This window comes from Scyliorhinus canicula, chromosome 24 (genome assembly GCF_902713615.1).
Source record: "Scyliorhinus canicula chromosome 24, sScyCan1.1, whole genome shotgun sequence".
Taxonomy (NCBI): domain Eukaryota; kingdom Metazoa; phylum Chordata; class Chondrichthyes; order Carcharhiniformes; family Scyliorhinidae; genus Scyliorhinus; species Scyliorhinus canicula.
The window spans coordinates 9931290-9953403 of record NC_052169.1 but is presented as its reverse complement, the minus strand read 5'-3'; the positions used below and the strand labels follow the sequence as shown (position 1 = coordinate 9953403).

General features: G+C 48.2%; 1 protein-coding gene across 1 annotated transcript in view; it reads right to left on the bottom strand.

Annotated features, from left to right (window-relative positions):
• fam219b (family with sequence similarity 219 member B) overlaps positions 1 to 1470 on the bottom strand; it is a 40473-nt gene extending 39003 nt beyond the window's left edge. Inside the window, exon 1 of the mRNA XM_038784110.1 lies at positions 1334 to 1470. Within this exon, the coding sequence (XP_038640038.1) occupies positions 1334 to 1396 (63 nt within the window). The 5' untranslated portion in view covers positions 1397 to 1470. The remainder of the gene's footprint in view (positions 1 to 1333) is intronic.
• Positions 1471 to 22114: the final 20644 nt, after the last annotated feature.

Here is a 22114-nt window from a genome sequence, read left to right as displayed (position 1 = left end):
TCTCAGTCATAGCTACTATGTCATAAATCTCCAATTTTGCAATTTGCAGGTTCACAACAATGTGGTCGACTCGTAATTGTGCATAAGCCTCTCTCAGTTCAAGGGCAATTAGGGGTGGGCCATCAAATGACGGTCTTGCCAGTGATGTCCATATCCCATCAGGGAATTTCAAAGACTCACTAAAATGGCTACCAGCACCGTCTGTTAATTGGGGGAGGCATCTAGGCTCTCCTGCCCTTCCCAGTTAACTGGGTCGAATGAGAAAATATTGGTGCGGCACGGAGCATCCAGGGAACCTTCACCAATGGAGGCAATTTGGGCAAGGAAATAGAGTTGGGGCTGACAGACAATTATAAATCTCACTCAACGTTTAGTTTCCATCAGGAGACACATTTACAGGACAATTGTAGTATTGGCACAAAGCAAAGCTGCAGTGTAAAGCAGGGGCTGGTTTAGCACAGGGCTAAATTGCTGGCTTTGAAAGCAGACCAAGGCAGGCCAGCAGCACGGTTCAATTCCCGTACCAGCCTCCCTGAACAGGCACCGGAATGTGGCGACTAAGGGCTTTTCACAGTAACTTCATTTGAAGCCTACTTGTGACAATAAGCGATTTTCATTCCCAATCCAGAGCCAGGACCTGATCAGATACTGGAAGAAAACATTCTGGTGAAAGGGGCTTTCTCGACTTCGCTCAGAAGCCAGGCAAACCTCAACGTTAGCTTTTCACAAAGTTCTGTGAAGCCCAATCTACACTGCATTAACCAAAAGCACCCTGACCAAAACTAAAAAGTACTAGTGAAGAGCAATGTCAACATTCAGTACATTGTCGGCAAAGTTCATTGGCAAGTGAGTGATAAACGCACAAGTTACCAAAAGAGCCCCACTGCAGAACTGGGGATGACACAGACTGACTAGGGATCAATTCCACCCTCTGTGTAGATCTCACCCTTGTTCCCATCCTGCTGCTTTCTCACCCAGGCTGCCATCTGCCCCAAGCTGCTCACTCTCTGCCATTGGACCGCAAACCTCTGTACCCCTCCCCTACATCTTAGTCCCCAGTCCCACAGGTCTCCACAGTTTGTTCCACCACCCCCCCAATATCGCCCCATCTCCCCTATCAATACCTACCACCCCAATCAATACCCGACATTCCTACTGAATAATACCCACCCCCTGTCAATAGCCACCATCCACCCCTCAAAACCAACCCATTGCCCCTGTCCATACCCACCCAACAGCCGCCATCCCCCCTGAATACCCACTCTTCCCCTCCCCCTTGTCAATACCCTATATCAATCCCCTCCATCCTCCCAATTAATCCCCCCGCTCTCACCGAGGGCCCGGCCTCCTCTCCCGCTTGCTGCCGTTCTCTCTGATCCTCTGTCCAAGGCTCCATCTCCTCATCCCGGCTTCACTCTGACAACAACCGCAGCCCACTTCCGCTTCCGGCTCAGCGGCTGACCCCGTGCCTAGATCTCTGGCCCCGCCTCCCGCCTCGCCCTTGCCTCCCGCCCCGCCTCCCGCCTCTGGCCCCGCCCCCCGCCTCTGGCCCCGCCCATGCCTCCCGCCTCAAGCCCCGCCCCCGCGCCGTCTCTGGCCCCGCCCCCGCGCCGTCTCTGGCCCCGCTCCCCGGCCTCTGGCTCCGCCCCCCGCCTCTGGCTCCTCCCCCCGCTTCTGGCTCCGCCCCTGGCCCAGCCCCCACACCACTTATCATTGATCATCCTCTGTGTGTGTGTGTCTCCCTCTCTGTCATTGAATTATCATAGAATTTACAGTACAGAAGGAGGCCATTCGGCCCATTGAGTCTGCACCGGCCCTTGGAAAGGGCGCCCGACTTAAGCCCTCACTTCCACCCTATCCCTGTAACCCAGTAACCCCGCCTAATATTTTTGGACACTAAGGGCAATTTATCATGGCCAATCCACCTAACCTGAATGCCTTTCGGGACTGTGGGAGGAAACCGGAGCACCCGGAGGAAACCCACGCAGACATGGGGAGAACGTGCAGACTCCGCACAGACAGTGACCCAAGCCGGGAATCGAACCTGGGACCCGGAGCTGTGAAGCAACAGTGCTAACCACTGTGCTATCGTGCTGCCCTACATGTCTACATCTCCCTCTGAGTGTGTGTTTCCCTCCCTCTGTCTCCCTCTCTGCCTGCTGTCCCTCTCTGTCTTGTCTCTCTCTGTGTGTGTGTGTGTGTCCATCCCTCTCTGTCTGTCTCCCTCTCTGCCTGTGTGTCCCTCTCTGTCTTGTCTCCCTCTGTGTGTGTGTGTGTGTCCATCCCTCTCTGCCTGTCTGCCCCTCTCTGTGTCTCCCTCCCTTTCTGTCTCTCTGCCTGTGTGGCTGTGTCTCCCTCTCTGCGTCTCCCTCTCTGAATGTATCTCCCTCTGTGGGCGTCTCCCTCCCTCTCTGCCTGTGTCTCTCTCTGCTTGTGTCTCCCTCACTGTGTCCCTCCTTCTCTGCCTGTCTCCCTGTCTGTCTGTGCCTCCCTCTGCCTGTGTCTCTGCCTGTGTCTCCCTCTCTGTGTCTCCCTCCTTCTCTGCCTGTCTCCCTCTCTGTCTGTGTCTCTCTCTGCCTGTGTCTCCCTCTCTGCCTGTCTCTCTGTCTCCCTCTCTGTCTGTGTCTCCCTCTCTGCCTGTGTCTCCCTCTCTGCCTGTCTCTCTGTCTCCCTCTCTGTCTGTGTCTCCCTCTCTGCCTGTGTCTCCCTCTCTGTGTTTCCCTCTCTATTTGGGTCTCCCTCCTTCTCTGCTGTCTGCATCTCCCTCTCTCTATCTGTCTCTGTGTCTCCTGCTGCAACCCCCTGAATCCCCCCACAATATCCACTTTAGAACCTATTACAGCCTGTCCAGGGCTTTATCCTCATCTGAAGAGAGCAAACCTTTGAGTTTTGTTATATTTATTTGCCCACAATTTCAGATTCCTACCAAGAGTTTAATTATGACGGTGGCGGAGCGGGTTAGTACTGCGGCCTCATGGCGCCGAGGTCCCAGGTTCGATCCCGGCTCTGGGTCACTGTCCGTGTGGAGTTCACATATTCTCCCCGTGTTTGCGTGGGTTTTGCCCCCACAACCCAAATATGTGGGGCGCGATTCTCTGCTCCCGCGCGACATCGGGAAGGCCGTCGTGAACTCCCGGCCAAGTTTCACAACGGCGTCGGAGGTCGCTCCTCGCACCCTATTTACCCCCCCCCCCCCCCCCCCCCCCCCCCCCCAGGGGGCTAGGAGCGGCGTTGTGAGAAACTCGGCCGCCGGGCCTTGACGCTTGCATCAAAGCGGCGTGCCGAGAATGACGCGACGGCGGCGCCTAAGTGACGTCAGCCGCGCATGCGCAGGTTGGCTGGCTCCAACCCGCACAAGCGCGGTTGCCGTCTTCCCCTCCGCTGCCCCGCAAGACGTGGCGGCTTGATCTTGCGGGGCAGCGAAGGGGAAAGAGTGCGTCTCTTGGAGACGCCGGCCCGACGATCGGTGGGCACCGATCACGGGCCAGTCCCCTCCCGAGCACGGCCGTGGTGCTCAATCCCCTCTCTGCCCCCCACAGGCCCCAAACTTACCTTTCGTGCTATGTTCACACCAGCAGCGACCAGGTGTGGTTTCCGCCGGCGTGAACAGGTCGGGAACGTCAGGCCGCTTGGCCCATCCGGGCCGGAGAATCGCCGGTCGTCATGAAAAACGGCGAGCGGCGATTCTCCGAGCGGGGGGGTGGGAGAATTGCGGGGGGGGGCCAGGGCGGCGTGTCCGATTTGCCCGGCACTCCTGCGATTCTCCCACCTGGCGTGGGGAGCGGAGAATCGCGCCCGTGAAGAGCAGGTGGATTAGCTATGCTAAATTGCCCCTAAAATTGGAAAAAATGAATTGGATACTAAACTTAAGAAAAAAAAGTTTAATTATGGTATTTATAATTCACAATACAACAAAATGCAGGACGGTTGGTCACCCAAGCAACCCAGACCGGAGAGGTTACAGTGTTCTAAAAGAGCTTAATACACCGTAAGCTCTCCTGTCCCCACTGTTTTGGTGACAACTCGGTTCATGGACCCTCCAGGATTGGCCTGGAGTCAGTCGAAGATCAATCTTCAGGATAAAGGCAAATTATTGCCCTTAGTGTTGGGTGGGGTTACTGGGTTATGGGATAGGGTGGAGGTGTTGACCTTGGGTAGGGTGCTCTTTCCAAGAGCCGGTGCAGACTCGATGGGCCGAATGGCCTCCTTCTGCACTGTAGATTCTATGAAAAGCTATGGAAAGCTACTGCGGACGCTGAAATCTGAAACTAAAACAAAATACTGGGCAATCTCAAAAGGTCTGACAGCGTCTGTGGAGAGAGAAGCGAGCTAATAGTTCGATTCTGGATGACTGTGTCAAAGCAGCCTGTGGTCATCTGGGACTGTGGCAACTTTGCTTACTCAGGTTTATGTGGATTCAGAACCTCTTGACATAGAGGCGAGCTCACCACAGGCTGAGCCCTGATCATAATTGCTTCGCTCTTTACTGGCAAGACATCCTGGATAGGGGCGACACGGTGGCGCAGTGGTTAGCATTTCTGCCCACGGCGCTGAGAACCTGGGTTCGATCCTGGCCCTGGGTCACTATCCATGTAGAGTTTGCACCTTCTCCCCGTGTCTGCGTGGGTCTCACCCCCACAACCCAAAGGTGTGCAGGGTAGGTGGATTGGCCACGCTAAATTGACCTCAATTGGAAAAAAAATTGGGCACTCTAAATTAAAAAAAAAAGACATCCTGGCTGATCGAACCACTTGTCTGTTCAAAGCCCCCTCCCTGGCAAGAGTCAACACTTTGACGGGAGGGACGGGGAGGGGGGAAATAAAAGCTTGTGCCAAAAAGTAAACCCTTAAAATAAAACTTAGAAATCCCATCGCCAATTGTCAAATAAATTCACAGCTCCCACTGGCGAGACCGTGCAAGCTGATTAAATAGCTCTAAAAGGGGAGTTAGTATTCAACAGAGGCCATAAATAACATAGTAAAAATCATTATTAGCCATACAATAAATAATTACCGAGATTAATGCGAGGGCTGATCTATTAGTTCTCGCATTATCAGCTGTCTATTAGCCATGTAGTCTGGAGATTGAAACGGTTCAGTCTGTGCTAATTATTTTCTCCGCATCTCACAAAGCAATGATGTTCGTAAATTTGACAAATGATCTACGGTATAATTGTCCCCAATTGATAGCGCTCAGAATTTCAAGTATTATGCCGGCATCTGTTTCGTAAGCCATAGTGTGCTCCTGGTCATTGGAGGTCATACAGCCAAGGTTCGGTAAATTGGCCTTTCGGATGAGGAGGTTGTCCTTCGGTGAGGGGCTGAGTAAATTTGGCCGATATCCTCTGCAGTTTGGAAAAATGCGAGGGGATCCTGATCGAAACGTACAAGGTTCTGAAGGAGTTAGATATGGTAGCTACTGAGAGACTGGCTTGAGGTCGTTGAGCGGATAGGAGCCTCCCCAGCATTGCGAAAATGGCGGAAAGGACCCAGATCCGGAAGTCCGGCCCCCAATATTCCCCACTCCACAGGTCATATTCCCAGCCGGTTTGCTGCCTGTGTGAATATCCGGGATACTTGAGCAAAGAAAGTCAAAAACTGGGGCTTTCTCTGTACTTAGCAACAAAACAAAAACCCAATTCAGAGTGGCCAAGGACACACAGAGCATACGTGGATAGGATAGAATGATCATTCGATCAACTCTGTCAAGTTCCCTCATACCATCAACCAGGATGCTGTTATGCACCTCTTAGTGGTCAGTTGTGGAACAGCTCCAGCAGAGATCTGGAACCCAGAGTGGCAAGTGGTGCAACGGGTCATCTAGAGCTGGGGGGGGGGGGCTGCAAAATAACCACCTTGTGCACGATTTAACTAAATGAAATGAAATGAAAATCACTTATTGTCACGAGTAGGCTTCAATGAATTTAGTGTGAAAAGCCCCTAGTCGCCACATTCCAGCGCCTGTTCGGGGAGGCTGGTACGGGAATTGAACCGTGCTGCTGGCCTGCCTTGGTCTGCTTTCAAAGCCAGCGATTTAGCCCAGTGTGCTAAGCGAGCAGAGCTTATCAGTGTAGGAAATAGATCAATGTGAACCTCTGCCATGCGTTCCCCCTGTCTAACCCAAGTGGCGTCTGATAGCGCTGTGTTTCTTGATGCTGCGAGCGCCAGGAAACAGGCGGCTGAACGCGCTCGCTATGGGACTCTGTTCCCATTTAGTTAAATCGCGCCCTTAAAGCTTCTAAAGATTTAGGGTGTTGGCTCTCTCTCTCACGTGTGAAATCTCAACCGATTCCAGTGAATTTCACAATTTCGCTGTGCAGTGGTTAGAAAGAAAGTGGAGGCTGCTACTCACAGACTGACACAGGTGTCTGCATTAAGGTTCGAATTCAACCGCAGTTCCCACCCTCAGGCCATTACCTTGTGTAAGGTACAGCTGATTTGAGTGATACTGCCGAGTACTTCACCTTGAGCTCAGTGACGTGCAAGTTATACACACGTATTTTTATGCCGTGTTCTGAGTGACTATTTTAATACTCGGGCAGTATGACTGGGAGTGGCATTTCTCTAACAACATTAAGTACACCCAAAGTTACTTCACAAAGTCGGCACTAGCCGTTCAGCAACCCCCCACCCCCCAACACCCCACCCATCCCCGGCACTTTCCCAATGCCATTTCTACACTTTTCTCTGTGTCTCAATTTAGCATTCGTTTTTCGAACACTGGATTGAAGAGCCTCAGAATCACCATCGCAGAATTCCTTGGAGAGAAACATTATTGGAACTGTCCTGTTCAGTCTCGGTCTGTACCCAGGCAGGGGGTCAATTCGAGAATGAGGCCTACTGAGAGTTGCGAGTTTCTGCCCTGGGTCTTCATGCGGGTGAACCGGCCGATTCTCGACCCCGCAGATCTTTGAGCACATGTGGTTGGGCGTCCCTCGGGCGAGTGGGATCTGGAGTTATTGTTACCAATTCGACATGGGCATCGCTGGCTGGGCCCATCCCGAATCTCAGTGGCTTGCCAGCGCATTCCAGAGACAAGCACGTTGGTGTGGGTCTGCATTTACAAATAGACCAGACCAGGTAAGGATGGAAGACTTCCTTCCCATTAATAATAATAAAAATAATCTTTCATTGTCACAGGTATGAAGTTATGGTGAAAAGCCCTCAGTTGCCACATTCCGGCGCCTGTTCGGGTAAGCCAGTACGGGAATTGAACCCACGCTGCTGGCCTTGTTCTGTATCACACACCAGCTGTCTAGCCCACTGAGCTAAACCAGCCCGTATAGCTGGCAAAGCAGATGGGTTTTTACAATAAGCGACAAATGGTTTGATGGTCACCATTGGACTTTTAATTCCAGAGTCAAGAGTACCCAATTATTATTTCTTTCAATTAAGGGGCAATTTAGTCTGGCCAATCCACCTAACCTGAACACGGGGAGAATGTGCAAACTCCACACAGACAGTGACCCGGGGCCGGGATCGAACCCGGGTCCTCAGCGCCTTAGGCAGCAGTGCCAACCATTGCGCTATCCTACCGCCCCTTAGATTTACTGAGTTAATTCAAATTTCACCATCTGCCATGGCGGGATTTGAACCAGCCTTGTGGCCTCCAGAGATTTAAACCCATAAAGCAATGCTGACGTCCCACCTCAGTAATGAGGGAGGCTCTCGAGGCCAGTGACACTACACCACCACATTTCCTAAGGGATTTGCTAAGACAAAAAAGAGTGGCTAAGGTAAATATTGGTCCTTTAGAGGATGAGAAGGGAGTTTTAATAATGGGAAATGAGGAAATGGCTGAGGAACTGAACAGGTTTTTTGGGTCGGTCTTCACAGTGGAAGACACAAATAACATGCCAGTGACTGATAGAAATGAGGCTATGACAGGTGAGGACCTTGAGACGATTGTTATCACTAAGGAGGGAGTGATGGGCAAGCTAATGGGGCTAAAGGTAGGCAAGTCTCCTGGCCCTGATGGAATGCATCCCAGAGTGCTAAAAGAGATGGCTAGGGAAATTGCAGATGCATTAGTGATAATTTACCGAAATTCACTAGACTCTGGGGTGGTCCCGGTGGATTGGAAATTAGCAAACGTGACACCACTGTTTAAAAAAGGAAGTAGGCAGAAAGCAGGAAATTATAGGCCAGTGAGTTTAACTTCGGTAATAGGGAAGATGCTGGAATCTATCATCAAGGAAGAAATTGCGAGGCATCTGGATAGAAATTGTCCCATTGGGCAGACGCAGCATGGGTTCGTAAAAGGCAGGTCGTGCCTAACTAATTTAGTGGAATTTTTTGAGGACATTACCAGTGCAGTAGATAACGGGGAGCCGATGGATGTGGTATATCTGGATTTCCAGAAAGCCTTTGACAAGGTGCCACACAAAAGGTTGCTGCATAAGATAAAGATGCATGGCATTAAGGGTAAAGTAGTAGCATGGATAGAGGATTGGTTAATTAATAGAAAGCAAAGAGTTGGGATAAATGGGTGTTTCTCTGGTTGGCAATCAGTAGCTAGTGGTGTCCCTCAGGGATCCGTGTTGGGCCCACAATTGTTCACAATTTACATTGATGATTTGGAGTTGGGGACCAAGGGCAATGTGTCCAAGTTTGCAGATGACACTAAGATGAGTGGTAAAGCGAAAAGTGCAGAGGATACTGGAAGTCTGCAGAGGGATTTGGATAGGTTAAGTGAATGGGCTCGGGTCTGGCAGATGGAATACAATGTTGACAAATGTGAGGTTATCCATTTTGGTAGGAATAACAGCAAACGGGATTATTATTTAAACGATAAAATATTAAAGCATGCCGCTGTTCAGAGAGACTTGGGTGTGCTAGTGCATGAGTCACAGAAGGTTGGTTTACAAGTGCAACAGGTGATTAAGAAGGCAAATGGAATTTTGTCCTTCATTGCTAGAGGGATGGAGTTTAAGACTAGGGAGGTTATGTTGCAATTGTATAAGGTGTTAGTGCGGCCACACCTGGAGTATTGTGTTCAGTTTTGGTCTCCTTACTTGAGAAAGGACGTACTGGCGCTGGAGGGTGTGCAGAGGAGATTCACTAGGTTAATCCCAGAGCTGAAGGGGTTGGATTATGAGGAGAGGTTGAGTAGACTGGGACTGTACTCGTTGGAATTTAGAAGGATGAGGGGGGATCTTATAGAAACATTTAAAATTATGAAGGGAATAGATAGGATAGATGCGGGCAGGTTGTTTCCACTGGCGGGTGACAGCAGAACTAGGGGGCATAGCCTCAAAATAAGGGGAAGTAGATTTAGAACTGAGTTTAGGAGGAACTTCTTCACCCAAAGGGTTGTGAATCTATGGAATTCCTTGCCCAGTGAAGCAGTTGAGGCTCCTTCATTACATGTTTTTAAGGTAAAGATAGATAGTTTTTTGAAGAATAAAGGGATTAAGGGTTATGGTGTTCGGGCCGGAAAGTGGAGCTGAGTCCACAAAAGATCAGCCATGATCTCATTGAATGGTGGAGCAGGCTCGAGGGGCCGGATGGCCTACTCCTGCTCCTAGTTCTTATGTTCTTATGTTCTTATGTTATCTTTCCTTCTGTTTCGCCATTTTTTAAAAAAATATTTTTTATTAAAGTTTTGCAAAATTTTTCATAATAAATAGTAATAATCCTAACACAGCAAATTAGAGTGAACGGTAACATAGTGCAGAAAGAGAATATACAATAGCAATTAACTCTACGTTACCCCACACGCCTCAGTCTTCTCACACTCTGGAGTCACTCCTGAGTCGCGTGGAAATTAGGAGCACAGGAATGGGTCATTCATGCTAACTGATCAATGCAAGTGTGATGGTCCAGCCAAGCCCCTTGCTCATTACGAACCTTAGCACCCCTTCCAATGGATCCAAGCTATTTGTCACAACTACTCCTTGTGGTAGCAAGTGCCACAATCTCCCCACTCCCTGGGTGGAGGAGTTTGTCTTGAATTCTTATTGAACTTATCAGTGACTATCTTAATATTTATGACCTTTCGCGTGGAACCCCCACGCCCACTCCCACTCCCACCAGCACCTCCACAGAAGTTGAAACATCTTCTCCACGTTTACCCCCTGACAAACCCCTTTCTAATTCTAAAGACGTGAACATTATTCAAAGGAGAGGCGTGTTGTCGAAGTTTTTCCATTTGGTGTTCTTCAGGATGCTGTGTTGTACGGTTCTATGTTCTATGTTCTATGTTCTATGAGTGCAAGAATGACAAATTTCAAACGATCGCAACAGGAGAAGAGTCCTGAGTCGACTTGCCAACCTAACCAGCACCCTTTTGTCCTGTGGCGTAAATTTGTTGCGCCTTTTGTAATCTGGCATTCTTGTGTTTGTCCTGATAAGTGCGAAATGAAAAACTTCAGCAACCTGTCTCTTTTGAGCAATATTCAAATTCTGTGCAACTAAGCAACTCTTTGGACGTCTATTAGTTATTCAATGAGTCTTGTACTGATGCACATCTATAACCAGCTTGCCGCAATAGTACAACCTCCAACATTAGAGTTACGTTGCATGCCCTAATCAGCACGGCACTATTTTGCAGTCTGAAAATAGTGGGGCCTCAGTGATTTTACAACATTCATTCCACAAATCATTCCATTTTATTTAACTGCTGGATTTTAAAAGTGCAACAGCATATTCCAAAGACCCCTCCCATAAAGCTATTGCATCCTAAAGGCCAAGTGCAGAGTTTGATTGACAAGCCCAGACGACAAAGCTAGATGCTGACTCAGCTGACGATGCACAATAGGAGTTTGATCCTGTTTAGCGACTTTGCAAAAAAACTTGTATGACGGAGTTTGCTAAACCTTCATTGATTCCACCCCAAGTAAAAAAATACCTGTGGATGCAGTCCGACGGCAGATGTGAGCATTTAGTGCTCCTCCCTTTAGCGTTCATATTAAAATGGACGGGAGAGGTTGGTGTCATAATATACACCAGTATATCATGGTGCAGACACACTCTGATGGACACACACAGGGACCAATCAACATGTACAAACACCGCAGCCAATCACCAGTTAGAATACACACACTATAAAGGCAGAGGGCACCACGGTTCCTGCTCATTCTGGGTGCTGCCTCTCAGTGTAACAAGAACTCATCCAGCCCAGCACAGACTCACAATACGTGCTGAGAGAATCAACTGGTTCGGACAAGGCTTAGGTCTCTAGTTTAAGTTAGCATCATTTAGACCCACAGTCATCGTGTGTTAGTTAGTTAGAAGTAGTTAATAAAATAGAGTTGAACCTTCATCAGTGTTGATCATCTCTCAAGTCTACACTAGCCAACACTTCAGTTGGGATAAGGACACAGACTGGGGAATGCCGCAAGCTGAGAGCTCAGGTCGATATTCCATTAGAAACACGGAATGCAGAATGGCAGCACGGTGGCGCAGTGGGTTAGCCCTGTTGCCTCACGGCGCCGAGGTCCCAGGTTCGATCCCGGCTCTGGGTCACTGTCTGTGTGGAGTTTGCACATTCTCCCCGTGTTTGCGTGGGTTTCGCCCCCACAACCCGAAAGATGTGCAGAGTAGGTGAATTGGCCACGCTAAATTGCCCCTCAAATTTAAAAAAAAAAATGAATTGGGTACTCTAAATTTATAGAAAAAAAAAAAGAAACACGGAATGCAGCAAATCATGTACACTCAACAAAGTCACAACACATGGGTTTAACAGCTCACACGGGCAGCTGACAATAGTAAATACTCTTATTAAACAGCACGGGCAACATTTCCTTTAGGAAGGGCCCATGTATGCTCCACAGAATAGCCAAGGAAAGTTAAATAAAGTTCATTCTGCTGCCCATGTTGCAATCCACATCAAGTTCCGCCCACCCACCAACCCAACGATCGCTGACCCACATTGTCTTCCGGCCTGACAATGCCTCGATTGTAGAATTCTCTTCATTATTTTCAAATCCCGACATGTCTTCGCTCCACCCCCCCCAACCTCCCCCCCTCCCTATTTCTTCACCGCAGGGGTTGGGGAGCTTTAATGACCCCCTTTAACTGCACTCTTATTTGATGTTTTTTAAGTTTCTGTTGATCTTTGTTATGTTCGGGCAGTGCCCCGAACAGGAGCGGCCCTTTTTCGCTTTGTCCCTCAGTTTGTTTTCCTTTCTTCTGTTTTGTTGGTGGACCTCAAAACAGTGGCCAATCCACCTACCCTGCATACCCTTACCACCGTATGTTCCCTAAGGGCAGCACCGTAGCACAGTGGTTAGCACAATCGCTTCACAGCTCCAGGGTCCCAGGTTCGATTCCGGCTTGGGTCACTGTCTGTGCGGAGTCTGCACATCCTCCCCGTGTGTGCGTGGGTTTCCTCCGGGTGCTCCGGTTTCCTCCCACAGTCCAAAGATGTGCAAGTTAGGTGGATTGGACATGATAAATTGCCCTTAGTGTCCAGAATTGCCCTTGGTGTTGGGTGGGGTTACTGGGTTATGGGGATAGGGTGGAGGTGTTGACCTTGGGTAGGGTGCTCCTTCCAAGAGCCGGTGCAGACTCGATGGGCCGAATGGCCTCCTTCTGCACTGTAAATTCTATGAACTAAGGGGGGGGGAGACGATTTATCTTGAATTTGGACATCAATTCAAAGCAGAGTTAAGGCGGCACGGTGGTGCAGTGGTTAGCACTGCTGCCTCAGGGCGCCGCGGACTCGGGTTTGATCCCGGCCCCGGGTCACTGTCCGTGTGGAGTTTGCACGTTCTCCCCGTGTCTGCGTGGGTCTCACCCCCACAACGCAAAGATGCGCAGGGTAGGTGGATTGACCACGCTAAATTGCCCCTTAATTGGAAATTTAAAAAAAAATTAAAACAAAAAAAGCAGAGTTAATAGCTCAGAGTGCGCAGCCCAGTCAAACTTAAAGCTGCCGGAGGGAAGTTGTAGTGTACATTTATTTAAGGTTATTAAGGTGAGCAGCCAAGCTGTGCTAGACTGCCTGTCCTCAAATTCCTATTGCGCCTGGGAGGCAATGTGCACCCGTACAGGGCCTTTAATTATTAAACGCACAGTGGGACAATAGTCTTATTCAACTATATTTACTCAGTTGGTCTCCAGGAAGGCTTTCATTCACTCCAGTCAAGCGCAGCTTTTTTTTTCTCTCTCTCTGCTTTTGAAATCCATCTAAATTATTCTTGAAGGACAATCCCTGAGGAAAACGAAAGACCCAGCTCAAAAGAGTTAAAAGGTTGACATTAAAATTTCATGGGTTCTTGGTGATCGGAGTGTCACATCCACACAATCAGCGTCGATCATATTTCTTGGGGAGGCAGCGACCTTCCTTTCCAACTGTGACCCCTTTCTTCTGTTGCCTCGTCCTCAGCATGTTTTGAAAGATTATTGTTAAAGGTTTCCTTCACACGGCTGCAAAAACACCTTGGTGGATGTATAATAGATGGGGTTTTTTTTCCATCGAGTCTGCACCGGCCCTTGGAAAGGGAACCCTACCTAAGCCCACACCTCCACCCTAACCCCGTAGCCCAGTAACCCAACCTAACCTTCTTTGGACACTAAGGGGCAATTGGCCAATCCACCTAACCCGTACATCTTTGGACTGTGGGAGGAAACCGGAGCACCCGGAGGAAACCCACGCACACACGGGGAGAACGTGCAGACTCCACACAGACAGTGACCCAAACTGGGAATCGAGCCTGGGACCCTGGATCTGTGTAGCAACTGTGCTAACCAATGTGCTGCCATGCCACAGTAACTTAATTGCGGTGTTAATGTAAGCCTACTTGTGACAATAATAAAGATTATTATTATTCGTACAAGACGCTGGAAATGGAAGGGCAGCGGCATAGTGGTAGTGTTGCTGGACTAGTAACCCTGCGACCCTGGGCGATGCTCTGGAGATCTTGGGTTTGATTCCCACCACGGCAAATGGTGAAATTTGAATTCAATCTTTTTTTTTAAAATCTGGAATTGTAAAATGATGATGCATATGAAACCATTGTTGGTTGTTGCAAAAACCCCCGCCCGGCTCACTAATGAGGAAATCTGCTGTCCTTACCCGGTCTGGCCTACATGCGACTCCGGACCCACAGCTGCCCTCTGAAATGGCCGAGCCAGCCACTCCGTTCGCATCCCATGAATGGATTTTAAAAAGCACGGAATATGCAAGATTTGGGTAAATAGAACCATGTTTGTTGGCGCTCTTTAATGTTTTATGTCACTGTTTTATACTTCAGGTACAAGTTCACACACTTGTCGAGCACACAAATCGAGAAATGTCTCCTTTAGTGCTTCTTTCGCGAGATGTGAGTGTCACAGGTAAGGCCAGGTCCACCCCTTAAACTGCTCAGGCCACTGCGGAGTGCAGGGAAGAGTTAATCCACATTACGGTGGGCCTGGAATCTGAGTGGGCCAGACCAGTTAAGAATGGCAGATTTCCTTCCCCTCTAGCTAAAGGACAGATGGGCTTTAACAACTATAGCCCTCATGGTCATCATTATTGAGACTTGCTTTATAATACCAGATTCATGGTGCCATGGTGGGATTCAAACCCAGAGCATTGCATGGGCCTTTGGATTACTAATCCAGTGACATTACTATTACACCACAATCCCCCCCCCCCCCCCCCCCCACCCCCACCTTTGCTCCTAAGCATTCCAAATTGGAACGATGACAGTCTAACCCTGATTCATTTGTTCACCAGTGGAGATGTGTGAACAGAATTCTCAGCAGTTATGCGAGTTTTGTAGAATAGTTGCCTTGACTGAGAGAGAGAGCGAGAGAGAGAGAGAGAGAGAGAGAGGGACCCGACATAACTGATCTGCAGGTGTCACGGCGCCGAAGTCCCAGGTTCGATCCTGGCTCTGGGTCACTGTCCGCGTGGAGTTTGCACATTCTCCCCGTGTTTGCGTGGGTTTCGCCCCCACAACTCAAAGATGTGCAGGGTAGGTGGATTGGCCACGCTAAATTGCCCCTTAATTGGGGAAAATTAATTGGGTGCCCTAAATTTAAAACAAAATAATGATAACTGATCTACAGTCTATTTTTCACCAATTCAGGGGAGCTTCAAACGGTCTCAGATGCCTAGACAGTACACATATAGCTTGCCCATTGCCAGGGAGAACTCAAATCCGATTTTATATTGGCATTGAACATCCAGGAACATTATTCAAAATACAGGTTTCTCCCATTCAAAACTGTGATGATATGTGCTAAACTGCTGGCTTGTAATGCAGAACAAGGCCAGCAGCACGGATTTAATTCCCGTACCGGCCTCCCCGAATAGGCACTAGAATATGGCGACTAGGGGATTATCACAGTAACTTCATTGAAGCCTACTTGTGACAATAAGCAATTATTATTATTACAATCATCTATGTATATAATATAACCACACCATATGTAAACATTACTGCCTGTATATATAGATTAGTATTCTAGCATCCGACCACAGGTGGCGTGACGGCAGGAGAATGTTACTGGAAGATGGCCACGTGGTGAGACGGGACGCATTCTAGCATCCGACCACAGGTGGCGTGACGGCAGGAGAATGTTACTGGAAGATGGCCACGTGGTGAGACGGGACGCATTCTAGCATCCGACCACAGGTGGCGTGGCGACAGAAACTGGACAGCAAGTGCAGACGCGGATCGAGCAGCTCCTGAGTCAACAGTATTTAATACAAGTTAATCACAGCTGTTTGTATTTAGCCGTTGTATCCAACTGTAATCTTAGTAGACATCATAGAAACCCTTTGGTGTTTTAGTTAATTAATAAACAGTTTTGTTCATTTACAAAGCCACATGTTCTCTGATCACTTCAACTACAAAGACCTCACGATCCGTGCATACAGAGAACAGTACAAAAACATGTCTGAAAAGGTCCAGAGGAGGTTCACAAGAATGGTCCCTGGAATGAAGAGCTTGTCATATGAGGAGTGGTTGAGGACTCTGGGTCTGTACTCGTTGGAGTTTAGAAGGGTGAGGGGGGACCTTATTGAAACTTAGAGGATACTGCGAGGCCTAGATAGGGGGGACGTGGAGAGGATGTTTCCACTAGTCGGAAAAATTAGAACCAGAGGACACAGCCTCAGACTGAAGGGACGATACTTTAAATCTGAGATGAGGAGGAATTTCTTCAGCCGGAGGGTGGGGAATCTGTGGAACTCTTTGCCGCAGAAGGCTGTGGAGGCCAAGTCACTGAGTGTCTTTAAGACTGGGATGATAGGTTCTTGATTAATAAGGGGATCAGGGGTTATGGGGAGAAGGCAGGAAAATGGCGATGAGAAATATATCAGCCATGATTGAATGGCGGAGCAGACTTGATGGGCCAAACAGCGTCATTCTGCTCCTATGTCTTATGGTCTGTTGGCTGCAAAAGGATTCTCCAACTGTAACACATTCCAGCAGTCCAATTGAATCACAAACATAGCAACAAAACCACCAAATGTTTAATGTGGTTACTGTAACTTGAGAGCCAGTTTGCTGATTCATTCAAGTTTCATCATATGAGTTGTGCAATATAATTGCTTAATACCTTTTCCCATAAATAGCTTGAATTAATGTTTTTTAAAAACATATATTTGAGGTGATTTATCAGGGAGATTTTTGCAATACTGTCTGATCTGAAAAACAAATCCAAACAGCAGCATGTTGACCACCTTGCAAGGTTTTATAACATTAGGAAGAGGCAATGTGCAGCTTAGGGTAAAGAAAGCAATCCCTTTGTGATCTCTGGACAATGTTCATTGGGCTGGATCATATTGGAGCGAGGCATCTCACATCCTCCGCTGGCAGGGAGGGCATCCCGGACCTCAGTGAGCCCTGACTGCACAACTATTTCGACTGTGAGGATTGAAAAATAAAGAGGCATGACAGAGGGGAGAAAGTGAGCAAAATCAGACATAAAAAGAGAAATATACAGGGAATAAAAGATTGTGGATTGAGTGTGTGGGTTTGCGAGAGAGAGAGGAAAGAACAAGTGATTTCAAAAATAATTATTTTAAATTTGACGTTTTTTAAATTTCTTAAACGATTTACTACATGAAACTTTGCTGACAGGTCATCTTAAGAATGTAGGTGGATCATGTGGTAGTCACCACTGCTGTATATATTGTATATAGAGGATGTCGATGTAGGTGCCTAATGGTAAGGCCCTGTACTACAGGTACGGGGGTAGTTCCCTGCCTGCTGGCTCCACCCAGTAGGCGGAGTATAAATATGTGTGCTCCCTGTACAGCAGCCACTTCGCCAGCTGCTGTAGGAGGCCACACATCTTAGTGTAATAAAGCCTCGATTGTATCCAACTCTCGTCTGTGTGTAATTGATCGTGCATCAGATCATCAGAGTGAAGTCCTGACCAAAACCACACAAAGGCAGTCACTAAACTATGTAAACATTATTGGTACATTGCGGGGGGGGGGGGGGGGGGGGGGGGTCTGGAGTCACATGTAGGTCAGACCAGGTAAGGACAGCAGATTTCCTTCCGTGAAGGACAATCGTTTTTTAAAAATTCATTTACGGGATGTGGGCGTCGCAGGCTAGGCCAGCATTTAGTGCCTATCCCTAGTTGCCCTTCGGACGTTGGTGTGCTGAGTTGCCTTCTTAAACCGCTGCAGTCCTTGAGGTGTGGGTGCACCCACTGTGCTGTTAGGGAGGGAGCTCCAGGGTGTTGCTCCAGCGACAGTGAAGAAGCGACGATATATTTCCACGTCAGGGTGATGAGTGACTTGGAGGGGAACCTCCAGGTGGTGGGGTTCCCAGGTATCTACTGCCTTGTCCTTCTAGATGGTATCAGTCGTGGGTTTGGGAGGTGCTGCTGTCTAAGGTACCTTGCGAGTTACTGCAGTGCATCTTGTAGATGGTACAAACGGTTCTGGAGAGCGAGATGGGCTGTACCTAATTCGGTTTTTCCAATTAAGGGGCAATTTAGCATAACCAATCCACCTGTCCTGCAAATCGTTTTGGGTTGTGGGGGTGAGACCCACGCAGACATGGGGAGAATGTGCAAACTCCACACGGACAGTGACCCGGGGCCAGAATCAAACCTAAAAACAGCGAACAACTGAATTTTTGGTAAGCAAGCAGTTATCAGGTGCTCTCATTACATGACTAGCCCAACTCAGTTATGACTGTCTCAATAAGGCAGCACAGTAGCATAATGGTTAGCACTATGGATTCACAGCTCCAGGGTCCCAGGTTCGATTCCCGGCTTGGATCACTGTCTGTGCGGAGTCTGCACGTTCTCCCCGTGTCTGTGTGGGTTTCCTCCGGGTTCCCCCCACAAGTCCCGGAAAACACGCTGTTAGGTGAATCGGATATTTGAAATTCTCCCTCTGTGTAACCGAACAGGCGCCGGAGTGTGGCGACTAGGGGCTTATTACAGTAACTTCATTGCAGTGTTAATGTAAGCCCACTTGTGAAAATAAAGATTATTATTATTATGTGTTCCATGGCATCTTGGTCATTTAACCTCTCCTGACCCCCAACCTACCCCTGACCTATTTTGCTCCACCTGCCCAGTTTTTCAACAGCACCAAACCTCGAACGTTTCGACGCCTCTCCAAGCCTGAAGAAGGGTCAAACTTTACTTGAAACCTTAACTCAGTTTCTCTCTCCACACATGCGGGCAGACCTGCCGGGTTCCCAGTGTTTACTGTTCTTTGTCCGACTTTCAGCATCTGCCGTATTTTGCTTTTACTATAATGGAACTCGCTACTTTTCTAAAATGTTCCATTGGACATTTACGCTCACTTATACAGTACGACAGAGTCACAGTTTAGTGCCTCATTCAAAAGGTGACACCTGTGGCAATGCAGATGCCTTGCATATTGAGGTTCACAAGATGTCCTTCCAGGGAGGAAATCTGCTGTCCTTACCCCATGTGGGTTATGTGTCACTCCAGGCTCACAGCAATGTGGTTAACCTCTCACTGCCCAGTGAAACATCCTCGCAAACCACTCAGTTGTATCTCAAGGTCAATTAGGAATGGGCAATAATAATGGTTCTGCCGGTGACTCCCACACCCTATTATTGAATGAAGAGGAAAACGGTCAGGAGTAAACACAATTCTATATAATCAGTAAGTATTGGTGCTATATGTAAAACATAAACAATCCAAGCCAAGACCTTCTGTTTGGGAATTTCATGGCTAGGTTTTCAAAAGATTCATTCATGGGATGTGTGCTTTGTTCGTCCGGGATTTATTGCCATCTCTAAAGAAAGGACGGAAGGCCGGTATATTCCCAAGGTCAAGAGCAGCAGGTACATGGGAACACCGCCATCTGCAAGTTCCTCTCCAAATCACTCATCATCCTGACTTGCAAATCTATTGTCGTTCCTTCACTGTCGCTGGGGCAACATCCTGGAACTGCCTTCCTAACATCACTGTGGGTGTACCTACACCTCAAGGACTGCAGCAGCTCAATAAGTCAGCGCCCCACCACCTTCTCAAAGGGCCATTAGGGATAGGCAACAAATGCTTGGCTGACCAGCGATGCCTGCATCCCATAAACTAATTTCAAAAAGTCAGGATGGTAAATGGCTTGGAGGGGCACCTCCAGGTGGTGGGGTTCCCATGTGTCTGCTGCTCTTGTCCCTCCAGATGGTCGCGATTGTGGGTTTGGAGGGTGCTGCCTAAGGAGACTTGGTGAGTTACTGCAGTGCATCATGTAGGTGGTAAACACGGCTGCCACTGTAGGGTAGTGGTGGAGGGAGTGGAAGTTTATGGACGGGGTGCCAATCCAGCGGGCTGCTTTGTCCTGGATGGCATCGAGCTTCTTTAGGCTCGTAATTCAGTGAGGTCTTTTTGTTTTTAAATTTAGAGTTCCCAATTCTCTTTTAATTTTCCAATTAAAGGGCAATTTAGCATAGCCAATTCACCTACCCTGCACATCTTTTTGGCTTGTGTGGGGTGAGACCCTCGTAGTCCGAGGGAAAGTGACGTCTTCTTAAAACTAAATTGCTGTGTTTATATTCTACACAGGCCCAGAAATTCAAAATCAAGCAATGGATTTATTATAAAGCAAAATATTGGGAATTCTAAAAGTGAACAGTAACTTTCTTTCTCCCCACAGATAACATTCTTGTTGTGACAATTGGTCATCGGTTTGAATGGCCACTCATGGATATTGCGTGACCTGTAAAATATTTCCAACATTTTCTCTCTTCATAATGGAAATGCAGCCTAAATTGGCCACAGGGACACAAAGAATTATCAAGGTGTGATGAATGTCACTTAGTAATTCACACTGTATTTACCAATACTATTGTAAGCGCAGTAGCGTTATCTGACCACTAGGGGGAGTAGCTCTGGGAATGCTCAGGAGTTTGTACAGGGCTCCACCCTTGGCTCCGCCCACGACTCCTCCCCCTAGACTGCTGTATAAATAACCGTGTCCTGAGCCAGCCTGAGTTCATCGAGAGTTCAACAGGCTGGCTCTGAAGTAAGTAGATTAAAACCACTGTTCATATCTGAAAGCACGTGTCTCGTGAATTGATGGTTCCATCACAGGGCAATTGTAAAAAGTGGGTCAGGTTGACAGGGGTGTTAGTCTCAGGATCACTCCGATTGTTAATACAATGAGTTCACCAAGTTACGCAGCCCCCACTCAAATAACAGAGACATTGGCATTTTTACACCCTCGGCGATCTTGCCTTATAGAATCAATCCATCCAACTAGGTCACCGGACTGGATATGAAAGTTACAGAAACCCATTTGCTCCACCACTAAGCTTGAATGCTGGGTGCCAATACTTTGAGCTGAATTCAAAGAATTTGATCGGTTGCTTTATCTTCTTTCGTAGTCTTGCGCCAAAGTCGGATTCTGCAAATGCAGCCCAGTCTCCATGGTTTCCACACAATTTGGCAAGAATTTGTCCACATGACATACTGAGCTTGGGATGTTTATACAGGGTGGGTCATGGCACATAACCCACTCCATCCCTGAGTATAGCAGTCATGTTGATTATTCTAACATACAGCCTTGACCTTCACAAAGAACTCGCATTCAAAATATCACCTTGCATCATTGACTTTGTCTACATATGTGTTTGTGAAACGCCCCTCTTCACTCACCTGATGAAGGAGCTGCGCTCCGAAAGCTAGTGATTCCAAACAAACCCGTTGGACTTTAACCTGGTGTTATAAGGCTTCTTACTGTGCCCACCCCAGTCCAATGCCGGCATCTCCACATCAAAGAAAAGAACAGCACAGGAACAGACCCTTCGGCCCTCCAAGCCGCCCATGTTGCCCATTTAACCTAAAACATTTTACACTTCTGGGGTCCGTATCCCTCTATTCCCATCCTATTTGTGTATTTGTCAAGACGCCCCTTAAACGTCACTATAGTACCTGCTTCCACCATCTCCTCCAGCAGCGAGTTCCAGGCATTCACTGCCCTCTGTAAAAAACTTCCCACGCACATCCCCTCTAAACTTTACCCCTCGCACTTATATTTCCTAGTAATTGACTCTTCCAACCTGGGAAATGGTTTCCGACTATCCACTATGTCCATGCCCCTCAAAAACTTGTAGACTTCTATCACGTTGGCCCTCAGTCATTCCAGTGGGAACAACCAAGTTTATCCAACCTCTCCTCATAGCTAATGCCCTCCACGCCAGGTAACGTCCTGGTAAACGTCTTCTTTGCCCTCTCCAAAGCTTCCAAATCCTTCTGGTAGTGTGGTGACCAGAATTGAACACTACATGCCAAGTGTGGCCTAAGATTTTATGCAGCTGCAGCATGACTTGCAAATTTTTATACTCACTGCCCCGGCCAATGAAGGCAAGCATGCCGTATGCCTTCTTGACTACCTTCTCCACCTGGCTTGTCACTTTCAGTGACCTGTACACTCAGATCCCTCTGCCTGTCAATACTCTTAAGGGTTCTGCCATTTACTGTATATTTCCCACCTGCATTAGACCTTCTAAAATGCATTACCTCACATTTGTCCGGATTAAACTCCATCTGTCATAGTATAGAATAGACTGTGGGAGGAAACCGGAGCACCCGGAGGAAAGCCAAGCAGACACGGGGAGAATGTACAGACAGTGACCCAAGCCGGGAATCAAACCTGGGACCCTGGAGCTGTGAAGCAACAGTGCTAACCACTGTGATACTGTGCCGCCGTCTTCTTCCCGCCCAAGTCTCCAACC